Source organism: Lipophrys pholis (assembly GCF_963383615.2).
Source record: "Lipophrys pholis genome assembly, chromosome: 5".
Classification (NCBI taxonomy): domain Eukaryota; kingdom Metazoa; phylum Chordata; class Actinopteri; order Blenniiformes; family Blenniidae; genus Lipophrys; species Lipophrys pholis.
Window position 1 is genome coordinate 31,307,878 of NC_137628.1, and position 25,424 is coordinate 31,333,301.

Genomic DNA, 25,424 nt, shown 5'->3' on the forward strand with positions numbered 1-25,424 from the left:
ATATCATCCTAACTCTCGTCTCTCCCATGTATAGGAGGAAGTTATCCTCCCACCTGGAGAAGTATATAACCTCAACATCAAGCCATGAAGCCAAAGTTTACTTTCACATGCATGCTTTGTATCTCCAGGGCCATGGGACTATACCCTCTCTAATTTAATCATTTTATTTAATGAAGTACTCAACTCTCAAATCCACTTCAGGCTGCTGCTGCTGATGGTATATAATTGGGTTTTTTTGTCATTTGAGTGAAGCACAAGAACAGTGTAGATAGTTCAGATGAAATGAGTCCTTAGCAATATACCATTAAAAAAATAGTCTCAAGGGAGGTTTGGACTGCAGATTGAAAGTAGTTGCATCGTGTGCCTCAACCTTTCTGCTGAGAGTAAAAGCAGATGGATGGATTTACGAAAAGAGAGAAACAAGAGCATGGTGGTGCAGTGAGGTCTGTTAGTGACAAAAAAACAAAATTGGATGGGGGCTTTTACCAGAGGGGGTTTTCATGTTCCCCCTTGGGCCTTTGAGCTTGTTTCAGTTACTCCAGAGAAAGATCTTAGCTGTGGTTGGTGACGCCAAATAGTATGAATTGGGCATAGAGGTGAGCTGCGTTTACATTCTGTCAGTCCAATCCCACTGAACAAAGCAGTCAGACTGCTGTGTGTGTTTATGTGCACCAAGAATATCATTTATGAGTCTATCAATCCCATAATGCTGTTTTCTACTGTACGGTAACAATGACTGTTTGCACACATGATCCCACATCCAGCTTTACCCAGAAGCCCATCAGCAACAAAAGACTGATTTGTTAGCCAGACGAATCAAACATGCGTTTCTTTTTTCCATTCCTTTTGAAGCTTCAACACCAACGCTCCTGCATTGACCAGTTTCATTTTTTTACCGACGTAAAGCAGTTAGTGTCACGTGATGATACATAACAGACATGTGCAGAAAGCCCTGATAGGTCGCATTACACAACCTGCTTCAATCAGATAGAAGTGCTCATACTTGATTGGACTGGCATTTATTCAGATTGCTTATGGCCCATGTATCTGCAGCTTGTGCCAGCCTTGTGCTGGACTGTCAGCCTATTCAGAGGGTCGCTTGTCTTTCACCCACCATCAATAAACTGGGACTCCGTTTCACAAAAATAGACAAATACAAGAAGGAGCAAAGGTCATGTCAGGGTGGAGAGAGTGAATCCTCCTTCCAGGAAGGGATGGGCCTTCGATAGGCTTGGAGGCAGTGGCCTGCTGCCACTAGCTGCCTGATGAATCCTTTTCCTCGGCCAACTGGGAGCCACAACCCCAGTGAAACACAACCAGAACCAACCCAGACACACAGCCCTGAGGAGGTTTCAATGGACCAGTCAATGTCAGAGGGTCATTGCTCATGTATGTGCCTGTATATGTAAAGTATGGTGTGGTAACTGTGTTTTTAAAATCTTTAAGGCTAATGTCACTCTGGCGATAACATAATACATCATAAAGCTACTAATCCTCATAAAACCACTTTTGAGCAACACGTGCACTTTTCTTTTTTTAAACTTCGGATCAAAAAAGAAGACAAAGCTTTCTGGTTTTATAGAGCAGTTTTTGCAAGTTACCACAAACATCCCACAAATGTCTTATCAGTCCATCAACATTTGACTTGAAAATGATTGAACTGTATGAAAATAAAATCACCTTAAAAGTTGCTCATCATTAAGATCATACTATAATCCAAGATCCTTAGATATGAAAAGGAGACACAATCAGTCTCAATTTCAGCTTCACTTAATGAAATAAGAGCTAAATTGTTTGATTGAAGAAGATTTAACTGGAATCAAGTTTTCCCAGTTAAGTCTTGATGTTCATCTAAGCAATAAACTTCATCCTAATACTTCCTTTGACTGGGATCTGGAGTTCATGTGCTGAGTGGCAGCTGAATCGCTGCTCGACAAAGTGACAGACAAGACAAGATGGTGGCTGAAAATTCAAATACAAGCCAGTCAGTCCAGTGTAACGTCTACAGCCTCTTTGAATGATGTCCAAGTCGAGGCACATGATCTGATTTGTGCTGCAGGAAAATGACAAACTAACGCGACATGTGTGACTTGCAGGAACAAGAAGCAGGACAGAAAAATGGGAGGGATTTTTCTCAGAGTGTTTTGGACATTTACTGTACAATCTGCAGACCCACATGAAGAAGACTCCGGGTTCGGAGGTTGCTCATAATATCAATGCTCAAAAGTCATCCCTGCAGCGAAGAACATTCACTTTTATTATGAGTAAAAACATGTTAGTGATTGTTTATAAGGCATCCTAAAAAAGGCATTGATTTATGTAGCACAAGTGATCATTAGTGGGCCACAACTTGACCAGGCAGTTATCAGCAGATCGTGTTCGGCTTGTCGTCGTTCCATAATTCAATTTAGAAATTAAATGTTGACATGCTGAGTCATATTGCAGTGATCTTCAATTGATCATGGCAATTTAGGGAGTTTTAAACAACTGAGATTCGTCATGGACAGGAGCCTTTGATTAGTTCCTCCGACACAAGCAGTGTATTACGTTGTCATTACTGGACAGGCAGACATAGCCTGCAGCAGCGCACATGATGACAGATGTAAAGGTTCCTTCATGACAGGACACACCTGATATTAAAACCGTGGACAGAATTTTAGACGGCAGTTAAAATGGCACCAATTTATATCAGCGTTTTGAGACATAAGTGTTACGTTGCAAAAGGAATCATTCTACAGTATATAAAATGAAGCCGGAGCAAACTGCAGCAGAGTCAATGCCCAACCCTTGCTTGTGATTGTCACTGAGAATGTGAGAAATCACAGTGAAGGTATACTGGTGGTAATTATGGTTTTAAGACGGTTGTAATGTGAACAATAATTTATGCTTGAGCTCGTGGGAAATTAGCTGACATAAGCGTTTGACTGTCAGTGTCATAATCAAAGCAATAGATCACCTCAAGGCTACACACTCAAGAAATTGACTTATCAAGGGTGAGTATCAATGAGCCTTGATCTGTGCAAATAACGCAATGTGGTTTTAACTTCATTTCATAAGAAAAGACTGATTACACTGCTGCCCACAAAACTTCATGGTGTCCTGTTGCTGTCGCTTCCATGTCTTATTAATGTCTAGAAACATCTACTATGGGAAGAAATATTCAAAGAGCACATTGAGTAAAAACACCTTTCTGAAACGTGCAGCACTGCACATGTGCAGAACAGTAATATTTTCCGAGTAGATCGACCACAATGCCAATGGAGATTTGCTCATTACCTCATTCTTCACATGATGTAGTGACACATCTTTTACATACAGTACATAGTTATTTGACCAATAGGATGAAGAAAGACACCGTTTAAAGTAGCCTGATACGTAAAGTAGTATTCTGATGCTATTTTAGTGTGTATGGCTGTCTGAACTTGAAACTTTTAGAAGTAATATGCAAAAACGATTGCATTGCCATTGTATGTTTGTTGTGTAAACGGGACCTAAAACACCAGGTAGGCCACCAGTTGTACTTAAATTCTCACTGTACTTCAAAATATTAAATGCTGAGTAGGCAGGGAAAAGAATGCACTGGGCCAGTTAACTGAGGTTCAATGGGTAGTTTCTGGGCATATTTTCTCAGACAAATCTCCAAGTGAAAGCCGAAATATTGACAAAATATGGATTGAAATGTGAAATTGTGTCTGTGATTGTGCCAGTCTCATGCTGGAGACGCAGAACCAGCGTCTGTACACAAACTACATGTCAACTTCATAACATGACTTTCAAAGCAATAAATTGCAATGCCTAAAAATAAAAATACAAATAATTCTAAATTGACAAATCAAAAGAAATTTACTTGTGTCATTGTGGAATTGCAGCAACAATCCCACCGGGTATTAGCCAATAGATAGATTGCCCAGCTCCAGTCCACAGCTTTGGTCTACTGAAATATCCTAGAAATGAATGAAGTAAAGAATATGTTCCCATGATTTTCAAGGATCCATCCATCCATCTTCTATATCTACTTTATCCAAGTCAAGTCCGCGGAATGTTTGACCCTGGCACAATGACAGTATGCAAAAGGCAGGTACACCTGAGACAGACAGTCAATCACCCCCAGCAGATTTGAATGTGTTTTGTGTGTTTAATATTTGAGTACACCTTGAATTGGTCAAATTGTGCATGGGACTCCATTGTTCCCTAATGATACTGTACGTCAATGTGACTTTGCTGATCTCTTTGGGTTTTTAAATAGTCTCGGGCACACTGTTGTAATTGTGAGTTAAATATCTCACCAACTGGTAGAAGGTTGCCATTAACCATTGACATTTTATGAAGGGAAATAATTTTTCAAATAACTGGATGGATCCTGCTTTCACTCTCCTCTGTGATCATGTCAGTACGTTTATTAAGACCACGCCACAATTTCAACTAAAAAACGTAACCTTCCTGTCCATCCTCTAAACCACTTTGTTAGATTTTGTTTCCTGTTTCTAAACTAAATCCTGAGAAATGTAAACACATCTCTTTCTCCCTTTGTTGATAATGTGTTAAAATTAAAATACATTCTAGTGAACCGACATGGTATCTGGATTTCAAAGTTAAGCAGTTTGTTTCAGGGTCCCAATGGCTTTGAGGCTTATGTAACTACTTGAAACTACCCAGGAATACTGCAGGATCACAGTAAACTGCACCCAACTCAGAGTACTGGAAGAAAAAATAGCAGATCTTGTGTTAGTGAGCTATGCTCCCAGTGTTTATGTTCACTGATGCAAAGTCACAGCTTCTAGTTCATGATAATGTTTTTATCCATCCAGCTTGTTGTCGTGTACATTATGATTAAATAAAGGGCATTCTAGCAATTGTACATCAAGGACTTTTTCTTCAGCTTCACCATGGCCAACTTTATCCACATTTCCTTCGAATAATAAAAAGCTGTCTGAAATATATCTCCAGCAAACACTTCAGCAGATGCAGTACATCATCTTAGCTGTGGAGAGAACCACATGCTCTTGTCATGTGTATTAAATATTTTGTTTTGTTTTGTTTTTTTAACTGTGGTAGTTATTTGTTTGTAGCTGTACTAGAATATAGAGAGACACCTCTTAAGAAGCTGACGCCATGAGTCCACCCACATAAATTAAGATAAACCAGGAAGCAGTGTGGAGAAGAATAGTCACATCCAAATATGGCAACTGGAACACACTGTGTAACATGGAAAACATTTTATCCTGTAAGCCGTAATGCTGTTTCAAAAGTGTATAGTGCAATAAGATTTGCATTTGAACTAATTTTGATCCGGCATGCAAAGACACTCTCACACTTCAGCTCTGTGAAGACCCACATTTCCCGGCTTTCACTCACACAAAGTGACTGCAGCGCAAGAGCGACTAATGTCGGTGCAGGAGTACAGCAGAACATAAAGCGGGGAAAGTATTCCCTTATGTCAGGGTTGGTTAACACGGGAAGTAAAAGTCTCTCTCTCACACACACACACACACACACACACACACACACACACACACACACAAACCCATACACACTGTCACATGGACCCTGTGGCTCATGGAGGAAAAGCTGAGTGGCAGGTAGAGAGGTGAAGCATCAGTCACCGTTAGGACTGATTGCTCGGCTGAGAACTCTTAGCTCTATGGGGAAGTGTGTGTGTGTGTGTGTGTGTGTGTGTGTGTGTGTGTGTGTGTGTGTGTGTGTGTGTGTGTGTGTGTGTGTGTGTGTGTGTGTGTGTGTGTGTGTGTGTGTGTGTGTGTGTGTGTTTACTGCCATGAGTGGTGATCTTGGGCTGAAATACACAGTAAACACACCTGAGGCAACACTAGTTTGTGCTCATTCCCATGTTTCCTGTGAATAAAGCATTTTTGTTCCTCTGTTTTTCTAGACTGGTGAGGACATCAGCATGATCGCACATCAACACAAACACAAAATCCTTATACACAGGTTTATGGTCACTCAGCGTAAGTTTCTAGTAAGTCTGTGGAGTCAATTCAATGTCCCCAGAAAGCATGAAAATGTGTCTTGTGTGTGTGTGTGTGTGTGTGTGTGTGTGTGTGTGTGTGTGTGTGTGTGTGTGTTACTATAACTGCAGTACAGTAATGTGGACCCTGGATCCTCCCCCAGGGTCGAGTTCAACATCATGTTTTCTCTCCACACCTCTGCAGTCACTTCACTTCTGTCCTCTAAACTTCTAGAAACCAGCACATATCTGCACTCATTCCATTTTCTATAATTTCTTCCCCATGGGATTAAAAAAATAAGTCTTAGATGTCAGCAATTGTGACTCGGGGGATGGTGCATGTGTCCCTTAAACATCTTGGATGCTTGAGTAAATTCTACTTGAATGTAGTCAGTGTTCGCTGTGTAATTTCATGCAGAGTGTGTTTAGCTTCCAACACCATTTACTTGCAGATCACACAGCTTAACTGGCAGGGCTTACTGGGTTCTGCAAAACATTGCCTTCACAGTGGCTGGATTCCGAGAGGATAATCAAAATTGCTCTAATTAGCCTGCATCTCATTAACCTTTGACTTGACAAGGTGTTTTCTTATACTTGTTGAAATAATCTTAATAGATGACATGTGGGTTTGTGGCTTATACGGATGATTTTCTTTCTTACCATCCCACCAGTCTATGCATGTTGCTTTACATGCCGCCTTCTTGCAATCCTCTGGTTTTACTGTACAAAGACTTGCTGTCAGGAAAAAGCTGCATTCTCTACCTATCATCCTTTTCCTTCAATAAATGCATTTTATATATATATAAATAAATCAATAAATGCATTTTAAAGCTCATTATTTGCACACTTCCCATCGCATACTGGATAAGCTACTGTATGTCTGTGTCAATATTGTTTACAGGTAACCATCCAAGGGCAGGTTACATTTAGTTTTATTGTATTAAATGAGTATCGGTTCACAAATGTCCGCTATTGAGCCCCCGATCCTCAGGGTTTCTTCACGTACCTGGCCTTTCCAGCAGATAGTAAAATTTGTGAACAACCTCTTACCCCACTTGTACAAGCGAACGTACTGTATGTGCGCAATGGCTGTGTAATTTGGTTCTATATTCACCCCCTGCAACTAACATCATGCTGTATTTTACACTTGTTACTCTGTTGTCCTTTATATCTGAACTAATTAAAAACAGTCAGTGAGAGCTGTGGAGAGTTTCCAATAAAACAATGATAAACTAGACGTAAATATTCAGGACACAAACATAGACACAGATGTACTTTTACACTCAAATTTAACATAGCCTTAGGCAATTATTTTTTCACTTATTATTCTCTAAACACTGGGAACATAGAGAATTAATTGGATGTAGGATTCATGAGGTTACATTAATTATTTGCAATCCACCGCCTGATGAAAGGAAGGAAATGTGTATGTTGGTATGTGTTTGTTATTGATCCCATGTTAAACAATGTAATGTCAATTAATCAGGGATACATCTGCAGACAAGCAATGCACGTTTGGTGGCATTAAACCGGCTGTGCCCATTCTCAGCAGGAAGCTATAGACATCGCAGATAATTCTTTATGAAGAAATCAATTTCAATCTTATTTGAATTCTAGGAGAAAAGCAAATAGGTGCATGATATGCAGCACAGCTGGTTTTCTTCATTATGTGAATATATGAAGATGAGGAGGACCCACAGTGTGAATCACTCTGCTCTGCTGCCTAACAAACATTCTGATAACTTCTTTCACAATCATGAATATGTAGGCGCGCACGCAAACACACAGTTTAAATACTCTGTTAACCTTTAAAAGCCCCACAGCCAAAAGACCTTTAAACATTGCCACTTGAGTAGCACACACGTGCAATACACAAACATAAAAATAAATATCAGGATCAAGTGTATTTAAGTTAAAAAACAAAACAAAACAAAAACATTAAAATTTTCCTTTTTTTTCTAACCCTATCCCTCTGTACACTTATGTCTGCACACACACACACACACACACACACACACACACACTGAATTGCAATGGCGATAGGCTTCCTGTGAAAAAAGGTAATTAACAGTAAAATGGCTTGACGTGGATATAAAGGGTGACCGACTACTGTACTCAGTGTTTTATCTTGAATTCTAATGCTTTGGGCTGTGTGTGTGTGTGTGTGTGTGTGTGTGTGTGTGTGTGTGTGTGTGTGTGTGTGTGTGTGTGTGTGTGTGTGTGCATTCGTACGTGCAAATGAACATGGGCTTGTTTGATCAAGTAAATCAAATATTTGCAGGAGTATGACACATTATTAGGAAGCCAAGAGGAAATTGGAATTGTCCTCTGATAACCTCATATAATAAAGCGGGGCAATCAAAATGTTCAGTTTTCTCACTACCATTTTTCCCATGAAAACCCATAAGATATTTGCTCTGGATATAAAATCTGCTTGCTCGAATCCTTTTAAATCCAGTGTTGCAGCAAGAGAATGAATGAGAATGAAGACAAGCTTCCACATTTGTGTGACATCGGAATGGGAATTATATTCCTCCTCCGTCGGACGTGAAAAGTGTGTTTCATCGTGTACACAAGGGTAGTGGAGAGAAAGCTAAATGGATATACCGCCCCGTTATATAATTAAATATCAACAGCGGGCACCACTTACATCACAGCTGGATACGGACTACAGGTGGGTTCCAATATTAATGATCATGTGTTCTCAGATGAAAACATACAGTCGAGGTTGTGTTGCATCATTCAACTAGAACGGACACACAGTCGGTCGCAGACCTCCGCCACCGCCACATTTGTCACCATGGAAACCACTGGATTACAATGACAGACCACTCCTTCCATCATCGGTCACGGTCGTTTGAATGGCTGTTATCAGTTTGATACTGATGTAAACACATTTTACAATTTCCGTGTGGCTCTCATTTGTCACACATTTTTCTTTGTGTGTGTATGTGGCCTTGTGCTCCTCCCTTTTGATTGGCTCCACCTCTGATGGATTGTACCATCTGGGTCTCGTTTTCCCGTTCTGTGTTGCCAGGTGTACAACAATTGCTGAACTGGTACTATAATTTGTCCCACTATACAATGTATGATCCATAAATCCCCAAAAAGGCAGAATGTATGATAATGTGGCCGTTTCATGAACGTGTCATATCGTTGATGGTAATCAGCCCGCTGCAGACGACCCGACATGTTTTTGGGGAACAAATCAGTGTAAAGCTTCTGTGAGTAGTGACGACTGATTGTATCCTGCAAAATCCTGTCTAGGACATGGTAAGGTTTTATATTTGGTTATGATGGTTGTGTGATAATTCCCCCCGAAATACAATACTTTTAATTCTGTGATATGATAAATCTGCATTTCCCAACTAATAATGCTGTTCCCTCTCTGCCGTCGTCTATAATGTGTTGAACATGTATATGTCCTTGTGCCTGTGTCAGTCGATCTATCTTAGTGTGGTCTGTTCAGTGAGCCCAGTTTGATGAACTGCTTAAACTCATCTGTTTGTAGTTACTTGGGTTATTCATTTGGGCAGGGTTCGTTGCACCATTTTGAGGAGTCTCTGTCTGTCTTTCAAGAAACATCTTCAATAAAGACTGCATGCTGTTATGAATCCAAGTCTGCACCTTGGATCCTTTACGGAGACATCATAACATCATTGAAAATAGGACAACCGTTGTTTATGGTGAATTTACATTCCAACGCAGCAATCAGAAATGAAAAAGAATGAATGAAAAGGCAGTTTGATGAGTCACATGAAAACAGCAACACAAGGACAGGTTATAGAAGCTTTAGTGCAAAATGTGCCTCTTGATCAGTCGAAACTTCTCTTTCGACGTGACACACTCTTATAGTTTAATTCAAGTGGCAGAAACACAAACTGTGTGAGTTGAACTTAAGAAAGTTAAATCCATTCACTGCAAGAACAGAGAAATTTGGGCGTCATTCATCAATAAATTTCATATTTCCTAGGAAGTGATGAGAAAGACAGACTAAGCTTGGGTAGCATCCACTTCAAGTTTCCAGTCAATCACACAACAGTTGTCAGATTCCAGATGTACCAGATGATGTGTTGAACACAAGCTGTGAGCACTAAGTAACCAGGGTTGTGAGTCAAGAAAGATGTGAATCTCTTCTGACAGCCATGGGAGAGAGAACACATTTCTATTTCCAGCATATGGAAAAACCTTAAGGCAGATATCAGAAACAAAGAAATTGTGTATTATTGTGCATTTGTGTTATTTTGGAATATCCAAAATCTAAATGTGGTGCACAAAGACAAAACAGTTTCATATTAGGTATACTCAATTCTTTATAAATGTTATCAGAAGCCATGGGGAAACAGTTCATGATGTCAACATGTCAGCCGTACAAGGTTTCTGTACTTAATGCCATGTTAGGTTCCATCCAGAAGGTCCAGGAACTGCCAAGTGGTTAAAGTCCCATATTGCAGCTTTCCTATAGATACACAGCTACAGAACACTTTGGCTTCAGTGAAGGCTTCGTTATTCATGCAGTGCCACACTCGGTAATGTCAATGTATTATCTCGGCCTATCTGTTATGAATTCAGAAATGAACTGGTGGCACATAGGAATGACTGGGATGTCTCCACAATAACAGGAGAGCAGAGGGAAGTTGGTTTGGAAAAGACCATGCAGCTGTCTCACTGGCAGCTTTAGCAAACATGATTGTCACAGCAATATAAAATAGTTCTGAAATAGAGCGCATTAAGTCATCAATTTGTGTTTGTTTTGCTTGTAACACAGTTAAAACTGGTGGTGAACGGATGAGGAACTGTGCATGTTTGAAGGTTAGGGAGGCAGGCTTTTGGGTTGGCTGACTTGAATGAATGAGTAATGTTCTCCCATCCCTCAGCAGCTACTGCTGAAGTGCCCTTGGAAAAGGCACTGAACCTCCAGTTGCTCCAATTGAGTTGCTCAGTGGCCAGAAATGCAAAATGGTGGCTGCACTGGGTGGTTACCAAATGAGGTTGAGTGAAAGAGCGCAACCAGGGTGGGAAAACAGCCACCCTGCGAATGCTGGATCCTTCTGGCTGAGACTTGTACCATAAGTTAGTTTGTTTTGCCAGCCATGTTGGCAGGTAACTAATCACCATTTGGAAGTTCTGCCTCGGTCTGCAAATCTAGTTGGCATGTAAAATGTTTTGAATATTTGATAAATATGTTGGGACCAGCAGACCACATAGTTTAGGGGTCCTGCACCGATTTCAGTTTGCCGGAATGTTAATGTTAATACGGTTTCTGGCCGTTTCCTGTGTGATTCACTGACAGGAAAATATAGTCCTCCATTGAAATCAGGCTGCTGAAATTATTGAGTTCAGATAAATAGCATTATCTATGTGAAGTCAAATTTCTATAACATTAAACTTACCCTTTGCTTTCCTAATTCCTGTTACAAGTCAAATGCCTCTGATCTGGAGGGTAAAATTCAATCTGACTCCCTTTATTATACTGCATATAATTTATGGTGCAGCTATTACTAAAGATCAATAGCACTTAAACTGTGCCATTGATATTGAAACCTGCACTGATTTACAAGCACATAGGTCTTTGGTCAAATGCAAACACACATGCATTCATATACACACACATATTCACACAAAGACAAAGACAAACACACACACACACACACACACACACACACACACACACACACACACACACACACACACACACACACACACACACACACACACACACACACACAAACATTTGTATGTTTTTTATGATTCAGTATATCCCCTATGTCCCAATACTCTCCTTGTGCGCTGTTCTGTCCTGTGATTGCTCCTTGAGGCACACACTTGACTAACTACAAAACCAAATAAATAAATAACACTGGCTTTTCATTAGATTGGATTTCCAGATATGTTTGTCACCAGTTTTCTTCAAAGCCTGGAAGGCCAGCAAAACACAATCGCACACTCAGTTTTGCTATGTACTGTATGAAAGGAAGCCATATTGATTTACAGTCTGTACATGTTGGTCGTGAAGTGGGTTGTGAAGGATTAGTTCTCGGCAGTGAACGTAAACTCACACACGCACACGCACGCACACACACAGTCACTGCCTTATGCAGTGTGTGCTATTTGAAGTGAAGGTCGTGAGCTGTGTGTGTGTGTGTGTGTGTGTGTGTGTGTGTGTGTGTGTGTGTGTGTGTGTGTGTGTGTGTGTGTGTGTGTGTGTGTGTGTGTGTGTGTGTGTGTACTTTTGTTTGCCAACTACCGGTGCACTTGAACCTCAGAGTTGTCAGCACTGCCAAGGATACGACACTGGCTCTGCAGAAAACAACCAGCAGATGGATGAATAGACGGTCTGGTGGAAGAGGATGAAATCCTTTAAACTCACTGGACCAAGTGATGCAGCAACACCACAGGGGTTGAAATTTGATTGGTGACCAAAGGCTACCACTTGGAAGACAAAGTGTCATCACAGGTTACTCGAAGATTCAAGGATTTTCACCATAGGTGATATTTTAAAATAGGTTTTCCTGTGGGACACCATGATTTAGCCCACAGAGAGAGAGCGGGAAACAAGTCCTTATGCGTTCAGCAAAAGCAGCAAACTCAAAAGCCCAGGGTATGGCTTTATTTTTGGTACTACTGTACATGCCCTTCTGCACAATAAAGCTTTGGAAATATCTGTGGTGCTGAATTATGTGTAATCACAAGCTGTAAGGCTAATTTAACAGTCACTCGATTCTTCCTCATTGGCATGTGGAATTCCCAGGGACTTTTTCCATGTTACAGGTCAATGGAAGTGGCCGGCAAATGATGCTCAACACCAGAGCAGCTCATACATGTGACAAAAACCTGGCACGCTCTCACATTTCTGAAGGTTGGAGTTCACAGACTCACAGTAAAGGTCATCATTAAATCACAATGTCAATTAAGATTTGTTTGGAATCAAGCAGCCAGCTGAGTCAAAGACAATTTGGAGCAACGCAGTATCAAGGTCTCCTTCTCTGAAATTTGATCACATAAAAGGCTACTTGAAATGTCAAACCGCTGGGGAATCTCATCGATTTGCTGATTTATCCAGTCACTGGTTATCAGTAGCAGCAGCACAAAGAAAATGGACATTTCCATTTACTTTTCCAGTCTACATTACCTCCCCTGTTGAAAACTCTGTGTAACATACTGTAGACTTTCTCATGTTGCTTTACATCACATTTGGTGCAATGTATGCAAATTTCAGATTTTTTAATGAGGAGCCAAGAATGCTGTTTTCATTGTGTAATTATAATGAAGATGTATCACATTTTTTGGACAACTTCTGACACATACTCCCAATCCCTGCATAAATAGATATGTAAAAACCCCCTACTAGAATTTAATAATGTATGAATACACATTTCCAGATCATAATTTAGCTACAGAAGTGATGCGTTCCGGTGGACATCCGGTTGCTTCACCCCACATTTTGCAGTGTGTTTCACCCTTTGTTTTGATTACAAGTAAGTGCAGCAATACTCATTCTATTGACCTGTATATAGATCCTCTCTGTACTGTTGTTCAGCCTTGTAATTCACTTGACATTGGACAAATGGACATGAACTACAAATCCACATGAAGGTAATGGGAAATTGTTATTAAAACTCTACCCAAAAATCAGATTACAGGCAGAGGAAGGTGTCACAAACAGTGACCCAAATCTTTCCTGACACACACAAGAAGATTTTTTTAGATTTTGAATCTTATTTCTCAGCCGCGATATGTTTACATACTATGTTGGAAATGAAACTGAACAGGGGTATTTACAGAAATGGGGTGACAACTGAGAGATGTGATAAGAAGACAGCTTTTTCATGTCTCCTTTAGGTTTTGATAGAGCCCCCCTGCTCAGAGGAATACATGCTGGGATCAAGCACCCTGTGGTTCCAGCGTCCCACAGACACCCAAAGCAGCTGTTACATCTCCAAGTGCACAGAAACACATAATGGGATTTACCCCACACACAGATTCTAGGTATTACTTGCACTTCTCTCGCTCTCTTTCTTTTCCTTAACCGTTGCAGGAGTGTCGGTTTGTCGTCGACGTGTGAGACAGAGAAACTGGATCCAGACAATGTGGGAACAAGAACTGAGGCGAACCCAAATCTTCCCCTGGATCTGAACACGTCCAGCCTCCACCTGCCCCCCTCAACAAAACCCACCTGCTCACTCATCCAGCCACCGACTCCATTCCCAGCAGTGCCTTACACTACACCCATCACGAATTCGTGCAAACGAGCACCCAGTCACCCCACGGTCACCTGTCCTTCCATGCACGCACGCACGCGCCCAGCCCTCTGCGGGGATGCGTGCGCGCCTTACCCGGCTGCGAGCGTCTTACCTTGAGCGCTTCTATATCCAAAGACGTCGACCGGTCCATGACTGAGAGTGAAGACCTGCAAACCAGTCACGAATATATAAGTCCCACCGGCGGAGGAGACGGGAGGGACGGGGAACTAAATAAATCGAAAAAAACAAAAACAGAGAGCAGAAAAGTTCGAGTGCTCTCTAGAGTCCCAAACTCTGCTGCAACATCCCTCGGATTATTGTTCGGACTGTGTTGTTAATATTCCAGCACGGTGGTGGCTTTGCTCGGTCTCAAGCCTGGTGGTTCGCCTGGTAAAGCCGAGACTCCATACCGCGGAAGTGCCCCCTTACCTCCGGCCCCGGTTGGTCCGTGCAGGGGACGGAGGGAAGAAAAACAAACAACCAAACAGAAAAAAAGGATGAAAATGAGCCGTGCGTAATGTTGGAAAGCTGCGGCTTTTGCGCACCTGACGAGCCGCTGTTATGTTGTTACATCTGAGTCAGAAATAAATCCCCCTCTGCTGGAATGAAGCCGGATCCAGACTCTCCTAGTAGCCGGCCAGCGGATAAATGCCGTGATTTCCCGTTGAATCTCGGTAAACGTGAGCGCGAGGTGTTGTGTCTGCTCTTGCAGTGAGAGGCAAAGTGGAGAGGAGACGTCCGGATCAGAGAGATGAGATTCTGCCTTGCCTGGGCGACTTCCATGCGGCAAACCGCCAGAGATATCAGCTCTCCACGAAGAGGGAGAGAGAGAGAGAGAGAGAGAGAGAGAGAGAGAGAGAGAGAGAGGGAGAGAGAGAGAGAGGGGGGGGGGGGGGAGAGAGAGAGAGAGAGAGAGAGAGAGAGAGAGAGAGAGAGAGAGACAGAGAGACAGAGAGACAGAGAGACAGAGAGACAGAGGAGGGGATGAAGAGAGGAGCTGCTGGAGTTGAAGGGAGGAAGGAAGCTCGGTGTCTATAATTTCAATGACTGACGCACCAGTGTGTTCGCTCGTGTTTGTGACAGGGAGGGGGCGCGAGCTGATCAAGCAGATGAATCGACAATGCTGCTTTGCCACTAAAGTCAAGAAAGAGATTTAAAATGCAGGAGCTGTTTGGAAAGTCTGCTCCCTCATCCCTTTCCCCACTGTCGGTTCTCCCCCCTCAGTTTCTTCATCTCCCCTTCTTTCTTATTTCACCATCTCATCTCTCTTACTTTCACCCTAAATCATTCTCTCTTTCTTTCCCCTCAGTTTCACTCTCTTCATCTTTTTTCCTTCTTTTCTCTTTTGCAACCCTCTCAGCCATTTGTCCTCTTTTCATAATCGCGTTCTCTCTCTCTAGTTATCTCCCATTACCCATCCCTCTCTTTCCTTGTTTTCTTTTCTCCTTTCTATTTTTCCTCCTCTTCCTCTTTTTTCCCCAATATCTCTCTTGCTCTCTTGTCTCCCCTTTCTTTTCCCCTGATTATTTTCTGTGCCCCCCCTTCCCTTTCCATTTCTTCTTCTCTCTTCTCTGTCTTTCTGCGCAGGTTAAAGTGAATGTGTAGGTATTGAAGCCACTCAGTGCCTCCATGTACAAAACATTACAGATCTATAATCACACAGCGACTACCCGTGAATGGGAAAAATATCAATGATCACATTTAAGCCTTAACAAAACTTTTCCTCCCTTTTCTTTCTTCCCTGTTATGGTGCAAAGTGTCCTAATCCTTCTCCTGCATAATAAGGTGTCGCCGCCTGCCGACCACAAGGGCTTTTCATTATCTGTAATACACCTTTTGAATAATGTCTTCAAGGAGCTGGTAATGAGAAGAAGACGAGAGCAGAGACAGTGTTAAAATAAAAAAGAGGGGTGTGAAGAAGACCAGCAGAGAATAGAGGGCAAAATGATGAGATCAGAAGTGTGATGGCAAAAAAAAAAACCAACGCAAATAGAAGAGAGGGACTGTGGAGAGGAGTGGGAACAAGAAAACCAAATGGGATTAGAAAAGGAAAGGCTAATACCAGAGGAGATCAATAGAGAGGAGAAAGAAACAGAAGAGACAAGGGTAGAAAAGGATGTATAGAGATTAAAAGAAAAGACTATAGCATACCAGTGGAAACACATAGAATACAACATAAATTGACAAAAGAGGAGGAGATATGGACTGCAAACATCCATCCCAACAATCTGGTCAATTTATTATTTATTATTATCATCTCACTCTATGGCAGAGTGTTTGCTTTATGGTACATTACAAATTGTATAAAAAAAAGAATATTTTATAAAAAAAAAAGAGCTTTATAAAAAAAAAAGTGACATATTTTCTATTTTCATTGCGGCTGAATCCCTGAGCACCAATCACTGAAAGACAGAACATGAAGTTTGATTCCAGAGTGCAGACACACACTGTCCTCTGCAGTTCAACGTTTTACTGCTATAACTAACTTTATTGTCGACACATTAACCTGTAGTGTTGCTGCAGGTGAGGTAAGAGACGGGGGCTGTTCTGAGACGAGTCCTCGTGTGGTGGCACTGCAGACCTCATGGTCACGCTGGTACTTGAAGGGACAAGTGTTTCTTTTGTCTGCCTCTTGGTCTAGGGGAGATCAATTTTTCATAAATGAATATTACAAATGACTAAAAACTCTAACATCAATGTCACACTTAGTCAAAGTATTGTTTGACATCGGTCTATAACTGTGAAAAAAGCAATATTGTGAACCACTCCTGTTGAAGGAGACCAAACCCTTATTTGTCTGACAAAAGTCTCAGTTAGCGTCAAACCTAATAATTTAATCATAGAAGGACTTTTATTGCTGGTGTTTGCAAATAGCCTATTGTACTTGACCGTGATGGCGTCAATGAGCTCCACAAGCAGATATTCTATCCACCTAACTTTAATTGTTTTATTGAGGTGGTTTATCTTATATATCTTGCTAATAGATAAAGCTTTGTATCATGAATCCACTGATAAACTATTTATAGAATCTTGCACCTTGTGATTTGTAGATATTGTAAACTGAAAAACATTAGAAATAGTATTTTGATTAAAAAATAAATGTTTTCCCACCGGTGTCCATATTCCTTCTAAATTAAGAGTAAATAATTATATTTTCAATCGATTGATTTGAAAGAGTAAATGTGAGAACCAATGTAAAATGTCGGTGTGTTTCCTTTTTGGGAGTTATATCATGGAATGGACTTTCTGATGACTTTGAATTGTGTAAATCTCTGTTGTGCTTCAAAAAAAAAAACCACAAGGTAAAATAATTAAGGGTTACACTGCAAAATGGCTGAAATCAGAAATGATTAAGAAAAATAACTAAGAGCAAGTTTTTATGTTTTGTGTTTCAGTTTTTTTCAATTCTTTTGAATTACTGGTGTTCAAGGTTGTTTTAAGGTTTTTTTTTCATAGATAAGCAAAAATAAGCCTTGGCTTTAGCCTATAACTATTTCAGCCACAGAGATTGTAAAAAAAAAAGTTTGCGTGCGAAAACATTTCATTATTATAAACTGAATGCGCAAAAATAATGTTTTGTCCTGGAAAACTGGAACCAAAATGAACCTTTCATTCATCCTTTAGACCAAAAACAACCCTTCACTTCACACCATTATAGGACATTTAGCTGCATCATTTATTAGATTTCAGTGTATTTGATACCACTGATCATAATATCCTACTACACAGACTGGAACATTTCATCAGGATTAAAGGTGCTGCCCTAAACATATTTAATAGGCAACGTCCACTTTGTTAATCTTGATGATGACTCAGACTGAAATTAAACATGGAGCTCTACAAGGTTCTGTATTAACCCCTATTAGCGCAAGATTAGTATTACCTAGGTTCAAATGGTGATTTGTAATATTTGTGGAGGATTTCTGTGATCTTAGGACACCTTTACACAACAACTTTTCATGTGACAGCACCTAATCTGTAAAGAAAAGTGTTGCGTTTCCACTGCAGCAGCACACTGACAATGATGTAGTTAGTATGCCGGGCCATGGGAGGGCGCTGTTGCTTGTTTTGGTAATGAAACCGACATGCAGAGAACAATACGCGAAAAAAATGGCGAGGACCGACATCCTAGTGACTGATGAGGAACCGGACGCTATCAGGGAGAGTCTCAACTATTTTATCCATCCATCCATCCATTTTCTTCCGCTTATCCGGGGCCGGGTCGCGGGGGCAGCAGTCTAAGCAAGGAAGCCCAGACTTCCCTCGCCCCAGACACGTCCTCCAGCTCCTCCGGTGGGACCCCGAGGCGTTCCCAGGCCAGCCGAAAGACCTAGTCTCTCCAGCGTGTCCTAGGTCTGCCCCGAGGCCTCCTACCGGAGGGACATGCCCGGAACACCTCCCGAGGGAGGCGTCCATGGGGCATCCAAAACAGATGCCCGAGCCACCTCAGCTGGCTCCTCTCGATGCGGAGGAGCAGCGGCTCTACTCCGAGCTCCTCCCTGGTGACTGAGCTCCTCACCCTATCTCTAAGGGTGCACCCAGCCACTCTACGGAGGAAACTCATTTCAGCCGCTTGTATCCGGGATCTCGTTCTTTCGGTCATGACCCAAAGCTCATGACCATAGGTGAGGGGAGGAAGGAAGATCGACTGGTAAATCGAGAGCCTCGCCTTTTGGCTTAGCTCCTTCTTCACCACGACGGACCGATACAGCGACCGCATAACTGCAGACGCTGCACCGATCCGCCTGTCGATCTCACGCTCCATCTTCCCCCCACTCGTGAACAAGACCCCGAGATACTTGAACTCCTCCACTTGGGACAAGGGCTCTCCACCGACCTGAAGGGGGCAAGCCACCTTTTTCCGGTCGAGAACCATGGCCTCGGATTTAGAGGTGCTGATCCTCATCCCAGTTGCGTCACACTCGGCTGCGAACCGCGCCAGTGCACGCTGAAGGTCCAGGTTTGATGAAGCCACCAGGACCACATCGTCTGCAAAAAGCAGAGACGAGATCCTGTGGTCCCCAAACCAGACCCCCTCCGGTCCCTGGCTGTGCCTAGAAATTCTGTCCATAAAAGTTATGAACAGAACCGGTGACAAAGGACAGCCCTGCCGGAGGCCAACGTGCACTGGGAACAGGTCCGACTTACTGCCGGCAATGCGAACCAAACTCCTGCTCCGGGCGTACAGGGACCGGACAGCCCTTAGCAAAGGGTCCCGGACTCCATACTCCCGGAGCACCCCCCACAGGACGTCCCGAGGGACACAGTCGAACGCCTTCTCCAGGTCCACAAAACACATGTGGACTGATTGGGCGAACTCCCATGAACCCTCGAGTAGCCGGTGGAGGGTATAGAGCTGGTCCAGTGTTCCACGACCTGGACGAAAACCGCATTGTTCCTCTTGGATCCGAGGTTCGACTAACGGCCGGATCCTCCTCTCCAGTACCCTGGAATAAACTTTCCCAGGGAGGCTGAGGAGTGTGATCCCCCTGTAGTTGGAACACACCCTCCGATCCCCCTTCTTAAAAAGAGGGACCACCACCCCGGTCTGCCACTCCAGAGGCACTGTCCCTGACCGCCACGCAATGTTGCAGAGACGTGTCAGCCACGACAGTCCCTGCACATCCAGAGACTTAAGGAACTCAGGGCGAATCTCATCCACTCCCGGTGCCTTGCCACCGAGGAGCTTAGCAACTACCTCGGTGACTTCAGCCCGGGTAATGGACGAGTCTACCTCTGAGAACCCAGCCTCTGCTTCCTCAGCGGAAGACGTGATGTTGGGATTGAGGAGGTCCTCGAAGTATTCCTTCCACCGCCTGACGACATCTCCAGTTGAGGTCAACAGCTCCCCACCTCCACTGTAAACGGTGTTGGTGAAAAACTGCTTCCCCCTCCTGAGGCGCCGGACGGTTTGCCAGAATTTCCTCGGGGCCGACCGATAGTCCTCCTCCATGGCCTCCCCGAACTCCTCCCAGGCCCGAGTTTTTGCCTCCACCACGGCCCGGGCTGCGGCCCGCCTGGCCTGCCGGTACCCGTCAGCTGCCTCAGGAGTCCTATGAGCTAACAGCGCCCGATAGGACTCCTTCTTCAGCTTGACGACATCCCTTACTTTCGGTGTCCACCACCGGGTTCGGGGGTTGCCGCCACGACAGGCACCAGAGACCCTGCGACCACAGCTCCAAGTAGCAGCTTCAACAATGGAGGTGGAGAACATAGTCCACTCGGACTCAATGTCTCCAACCTCCCCCGGAATCCGTGAGAAGCTCTCCCGGAGGCGGGAGTTGAAGACTGCGCGGACAGAGGGCTCGGCCAGGCGTTCCCAACAGACCCTCGTGACACGTTTGGGCCTGCCGAGTCTATCCGGCCTTCTCCCCGTCCAGCGCATCCAACTCACCACCAGGTGGTGATCAGTTGACAGCTCTGCCCCTCTCTTTACCCGAGTGTCCAAGACACGTGGCCGGAGGTCAGATGACACGACCACAAAGTCTATCATCGACCTCCAGCCTAGGGTGTCCTGGTGCCAAGTGCACTTATGGACACCCCTGTGCTCAAACATGGTGTTCGTTATGGCCAAACTGTGACTAGCACAGAAGTCCAATAACAGAACACCGCTCGGGTTCAGATGAGGGAGGCCGTTCTCAACTATTTTATTTTATTTAATTTTTTTCTCAGTCATTAAACTACTGATATGGAGGATAAAACTAGAATACGACCGCAAGTCAAACCACTACGGTTCGGCCATGTTGATTTACTGGCAGACGAGCAGAAGGAGGGATGCGCACCTTGGTTACCTTGGTAACCGCTATAAAAAAGTCACAGATGCAGTGGATCGGGACACCGGTGTCGTGTTAACGGACCCCTCAAAGGTGAAGAAAGTTTTGCGGATACACTTGGATTCATTGCCGTGTAAACGGAGCCTTAATCCCATGCAAATGCGCCATGTCTGTAATTTGTAAAGTAAAAATTCCACTGCAAATCACCGGCCATATTTGGCCGAACACCAACTTCCTGTGAAAATAGCAGCCCCCTGCGAATCTGCAGCTCAATGATTGTGGGTATCTCTCTCTTTTTCTTTTTTTTTTTAATCGTACCACCGAGTACCCAGACTTGATGAGGTAGGGCTGGGCAAGTCAACGCCTTGCTATTGCGTTAATGCATGAATTAATTAATGCGAACTATTATTTTATCATGCGTTCATGCATTTTAATTGCTTTATTATTGTTCGTGTGATAATAGTTTTCAGGATGTTTATTCAACAAATATAACCTGAGAACTATAAACACACACACACACACACACACACACACACACACACACACACACACACACACACACACACACACACACACGCACCTCATAATATACCAGACCACAAGAAAGCATGATTGTAACATAATAAAAAAAAAAAAAGAAAGAAGTTGTAGAGGCTGTGGAACGACATCACACTACTCACACTTTGCTCATTCCCAACTATTCCATCTGTTGTGTCTCCTGCTTCCCTCCTGTTTCTGGTGTTTCCCTCTGTCCCTGGTGTCCAAGCTTTCTCTGCCTCAGCTCCCTTCACTGCACACCTGACATCTATCCAGCCAATCAGGGACTCACCTGCCTGTTCACTAAAGACTCCAGCTCAACTTCCAGTATTTGTCAGATCGGTAATTTCCCACAGCGGTCTCATCTCCTAAGCCGGCCTCGCCCTGCTTCGTGTCAGTCCCTCGTCTGTGAAGATTGTCTTTTGCCTGTCCACTCTCTACCTCCTTGTTTTTACACTTTTGTCCGATGGGCATTTTTTCTTGGATCTTCCCATTAAATTGTTTGTTAAGTTTAGATCGTTTGTGTCCGAGTCTGAATTGCTGCATTGGGGGTCCTATTGAGTTCATAAAATATAACATCATCGTGTTGTAATAGCTCCGGCTTTGAGGAAATCTGTGCAATATTAGATCCCATTTCAAGTGGATGTTTTTTACACTGCTGTAATCTCCTACAGGTTTCAAGTGCAACAGGCTTATGTGCAATTTAATGGATTTTCCTTTGAGAGTGAAGCAATACAAACGCTGTCATGCATTCATCCTGTACAGAGCTCAGATACAAGATGGACAAATTCACATGCACACAGACAAATACTCTCTCTCTCTCTCTCTCTCTCTCTCTCTCTCTCTCTCTCTCTCTCTATATATATATATCCCTCCCTCTCTCTCTCGCCTTCTCTCTCTCCCTCTCTCTCTCTTCCTCTCTCTCTCTATCCCTCCCTCTCTCTCTCTCCCTCTCTCCCTCTCTTTCTCTCCCTCTCTCTCTCTCTCCCTCTCTCTCTCCCTCTCTCTTCCTCTCTCTCCCTCTCCCTCTCTCTCCCCCCCCCCCCCCCCCGTCACTCCCTCACACACACATACAGGAGGCACACTATAGGGAACACAGGCTCTTTTGTTAAGGGGTTAAGGGAGAGATGGCGAACATCATATTAATGACTGCCTCACTCATTCTCTCCACTCCTCCTTGTTTGACTCTTCATTTTCTGCTCTCTCAATACACACACCTCCTTCACTTATCAGATTCATACATCCTGTATTTTTTCGCTCCAATCTTCTTGAGATCTCTTTCTTCTTCTTTTTTTTATGTCTTTGTTACTCGTTTGATCTTTCACCCTCTTAACTTCTGTTATCTGCCATTTTTTTTCTTACAATCGGCTCCTCTGTAACTTAGGGAGCAAACCATACCACAGTCGCCTCAGCATCTTTTTTTTGTCTTTTCTATAGATTTCATGCTGTCAGGCAATTAATCATTTTTTCTTTGGATGTATTAGTTTTCAAAGGAGAGTATCTGACCTCAGATATTGGCATGTAGTTGTATATGCAAGCCTCAAAATGACCCATCTTTACGTTCCCCTTCCATCTCTCCTCTCTCTCTCTCTCTCTCTCTCTCTCTCTCTCTCTCTTGCTCTCTGTCTGTCTCTCTGTCGGTCTGTCTCTCTTTCTGTCTGTCTCTCTCTCTCTCTTTTCTCTCTGCCTCCTGTTGTTGCTTTTTGGTGTGTTTTTTTACATTCTAAAACGTTTTTCTTCTGTACAATCATCCAACGTCATGCATTTTTTCTGGCAACTATATTTTGCCATCTATGTCACACCTGTATAGTTCCAATACCTTCATCTTGTATCTCTGTCTCACTCCATCACTCTGCTCTTTGTATTTCCACGCTCCTCGATGCTGTGATCAGAGAAGAGCTTTATTCTTCTGCCCAAATGATGCAAAGTACAACTGATTGCTCTGCTAGTTGCAATCAGAACAACTGGTCATGGAAAGACTGGTGTTATACATGTTGCCGACTCGGCAATGCCGAGCATGACCAAGTTTGACACAAGCTTGCAGGTTAGTCATAATCCTTCTTTAAATCAACATAGAAGATGCATGCAACAATTCAATTCCATTCAATTCAATTTTATTTGTAAAGCGCTAAATCACATCAACAAACATCTCAAAGCCTCTTACAATGATAGAGAACAACAGAACCCAACTAAACCTTCCAAAGCAGCAGATGGAACAAGCAACAGTGGAAACCAGGAAAAACTCCCTTGCAGGAAGAAAAGTTCATCAGAACTCCCTCTTCAGGAAGAAAGCGTGGGGCGGACCCTAGACTCTGGATGGACGGCCATCCGCCTTGACCGGTTGGGGGGAGAAGTACATGGGATAGGATAGGGAGAGAGAGGAATAAAAGAGGGAGAGAGAGAGTGGCAGACAGGCCAGAGAAGTACAAATACTAAGAAAAGTCTATGATGAGCGTTGGTCTGATGATGAACCAATCTCAGTCTGGAGTTTAAGGGCCGTGCCGTTGCGGTGGGGTCCCGGTGCCGTGGTGGGGTCGGGTAGTAGGACTGTGGTAACTCCACTCTGGGAGTCTTGGGTCTGATCCCCTGGATCCTGCTCCCCTCCTGTCAGGGAGAAAAACAGACAGCGGCAGTATCTGGTGGCTCCAGTAATGTTGTTACACAGAGAGAAAGAAAGAAAGACAAGAAACAGAAGCTCCAAATGTAGAGTTCCTCCCTTTAACGGGAGAGAGAAAATCCCCTCAGTAGTCTAGGCCCAGAGCAGCTCAACTTAGTGCTCCTATTTTATTCCTAATGATAAGCTTTATCAAAGAGGAAGGTTTTTAGTCTACTCTTAAATAAACTAATGGTGTGGGCCCTTCGGACCGAGGCTGCTAGTTGATTCCAGAGTAAAGGAGCCATATGGCTGAAACTCCTGCCTCCTGTTTTACTTTGAAGGACTTTAGGGATTACCAACAGTCCTGCATCCTCAGAGCCAAGGGCTCGTGGAGGGTGAGACACTTCTAGAAGTTTCTCCATATAGGACGGAGCCTGGTGATGAAGAGTTTTATATGTGATCAGAAGGATCTTGAATTCTATTCGATTTGATGTGAAGCCAGTGTAAGGATGCTAAGACTGGGGAGATGTGCTCTCTTCTTCCAGTTCTGGTTAGTAAACCTGCAGCAGCGTTCTGCACTAGCTGTAAGATCCTAACAGAGGAGTTTGGACATCCTGACATTAGGGAGTTACAATCATCTAATCTTGAAGTCACAAAGGCATCAATTTAAGGTTGGCATCTTCTGTTTGGAGGAAAATAAGACATGTAGTTATTTCTTTATTGGCATTCTGTTACAATTGCACATGACATGTTTTGACACTGAAAGTTCAGGAATCTTAGCAATGCACAAGGATCCTACAAAGCTATTCAAAGGAAATCATTTAACAACCAAGCCCAGCAGATCTGGGAACGTTTCCATGATTGAGCTGCTATAGAATAAATGAACTGCTTTGGTTTAACAAGACATCCCACGACTGCAACACAGACGGACTGTTTCACGGTGCATTGACTTTAATATTACAACATGCATTTCATTTCATCAGATTGTGTGTGAGTGTGTGTGTGTGTGTGTGTGTGTGTGTGTGCGTGTGTGCGTGCGTGTGCGTGTGCGTGTGTGTGTGTGATATTTATTCAGTGTAAAGATTAGATTTAATAGAAGTGCTGTTTGAAGAAACATGGCCGAGCTATCAATACAATCTGACCTGAACCTCGCCCGTCGCTTAAATGAATGGTTTGTGAAATTACCTCTACAACTCTTTAAAATGTATGAGCTGGACTCAGCTTACTTTTTCACTAAGAAAACTACCACTCCCATGAGACACTGCGGTGGAATCCTTGCCCGCTGATTGGTCCGCTCGGGGTCCAATGGCGTG

General features: G+C 43.2%; 1 protein-coding gene across 2 annotated transcripts in view; it reads right to left on the reverse strand.

Moving 5' to 3' along the window:
• sgcz (sarcoglycan zeta) overlaps nucleotides 1-14,356 on the reverse strand; it is a gene marked incomplete at both ends in the record, with an annotated part of 356,107 nt that extends 341,751 nt beyond the window's left edge. For both annotated transcript variants that reach the window (XM_080464784.1, XM_080464783.1), the window contains one exon: nucleotides 14,318-14,356. In XM_080464784.1, the coding sequence (XP_080320910.1) occupies nucleotides 14,318-14,356 (39 nt within the window). The remainder of the gene's footprint in view (nucleotides 1-14,317) is intronic.
• Nucleotides 14,357-25,424: the final 11,068 nt, after the last annotated feature.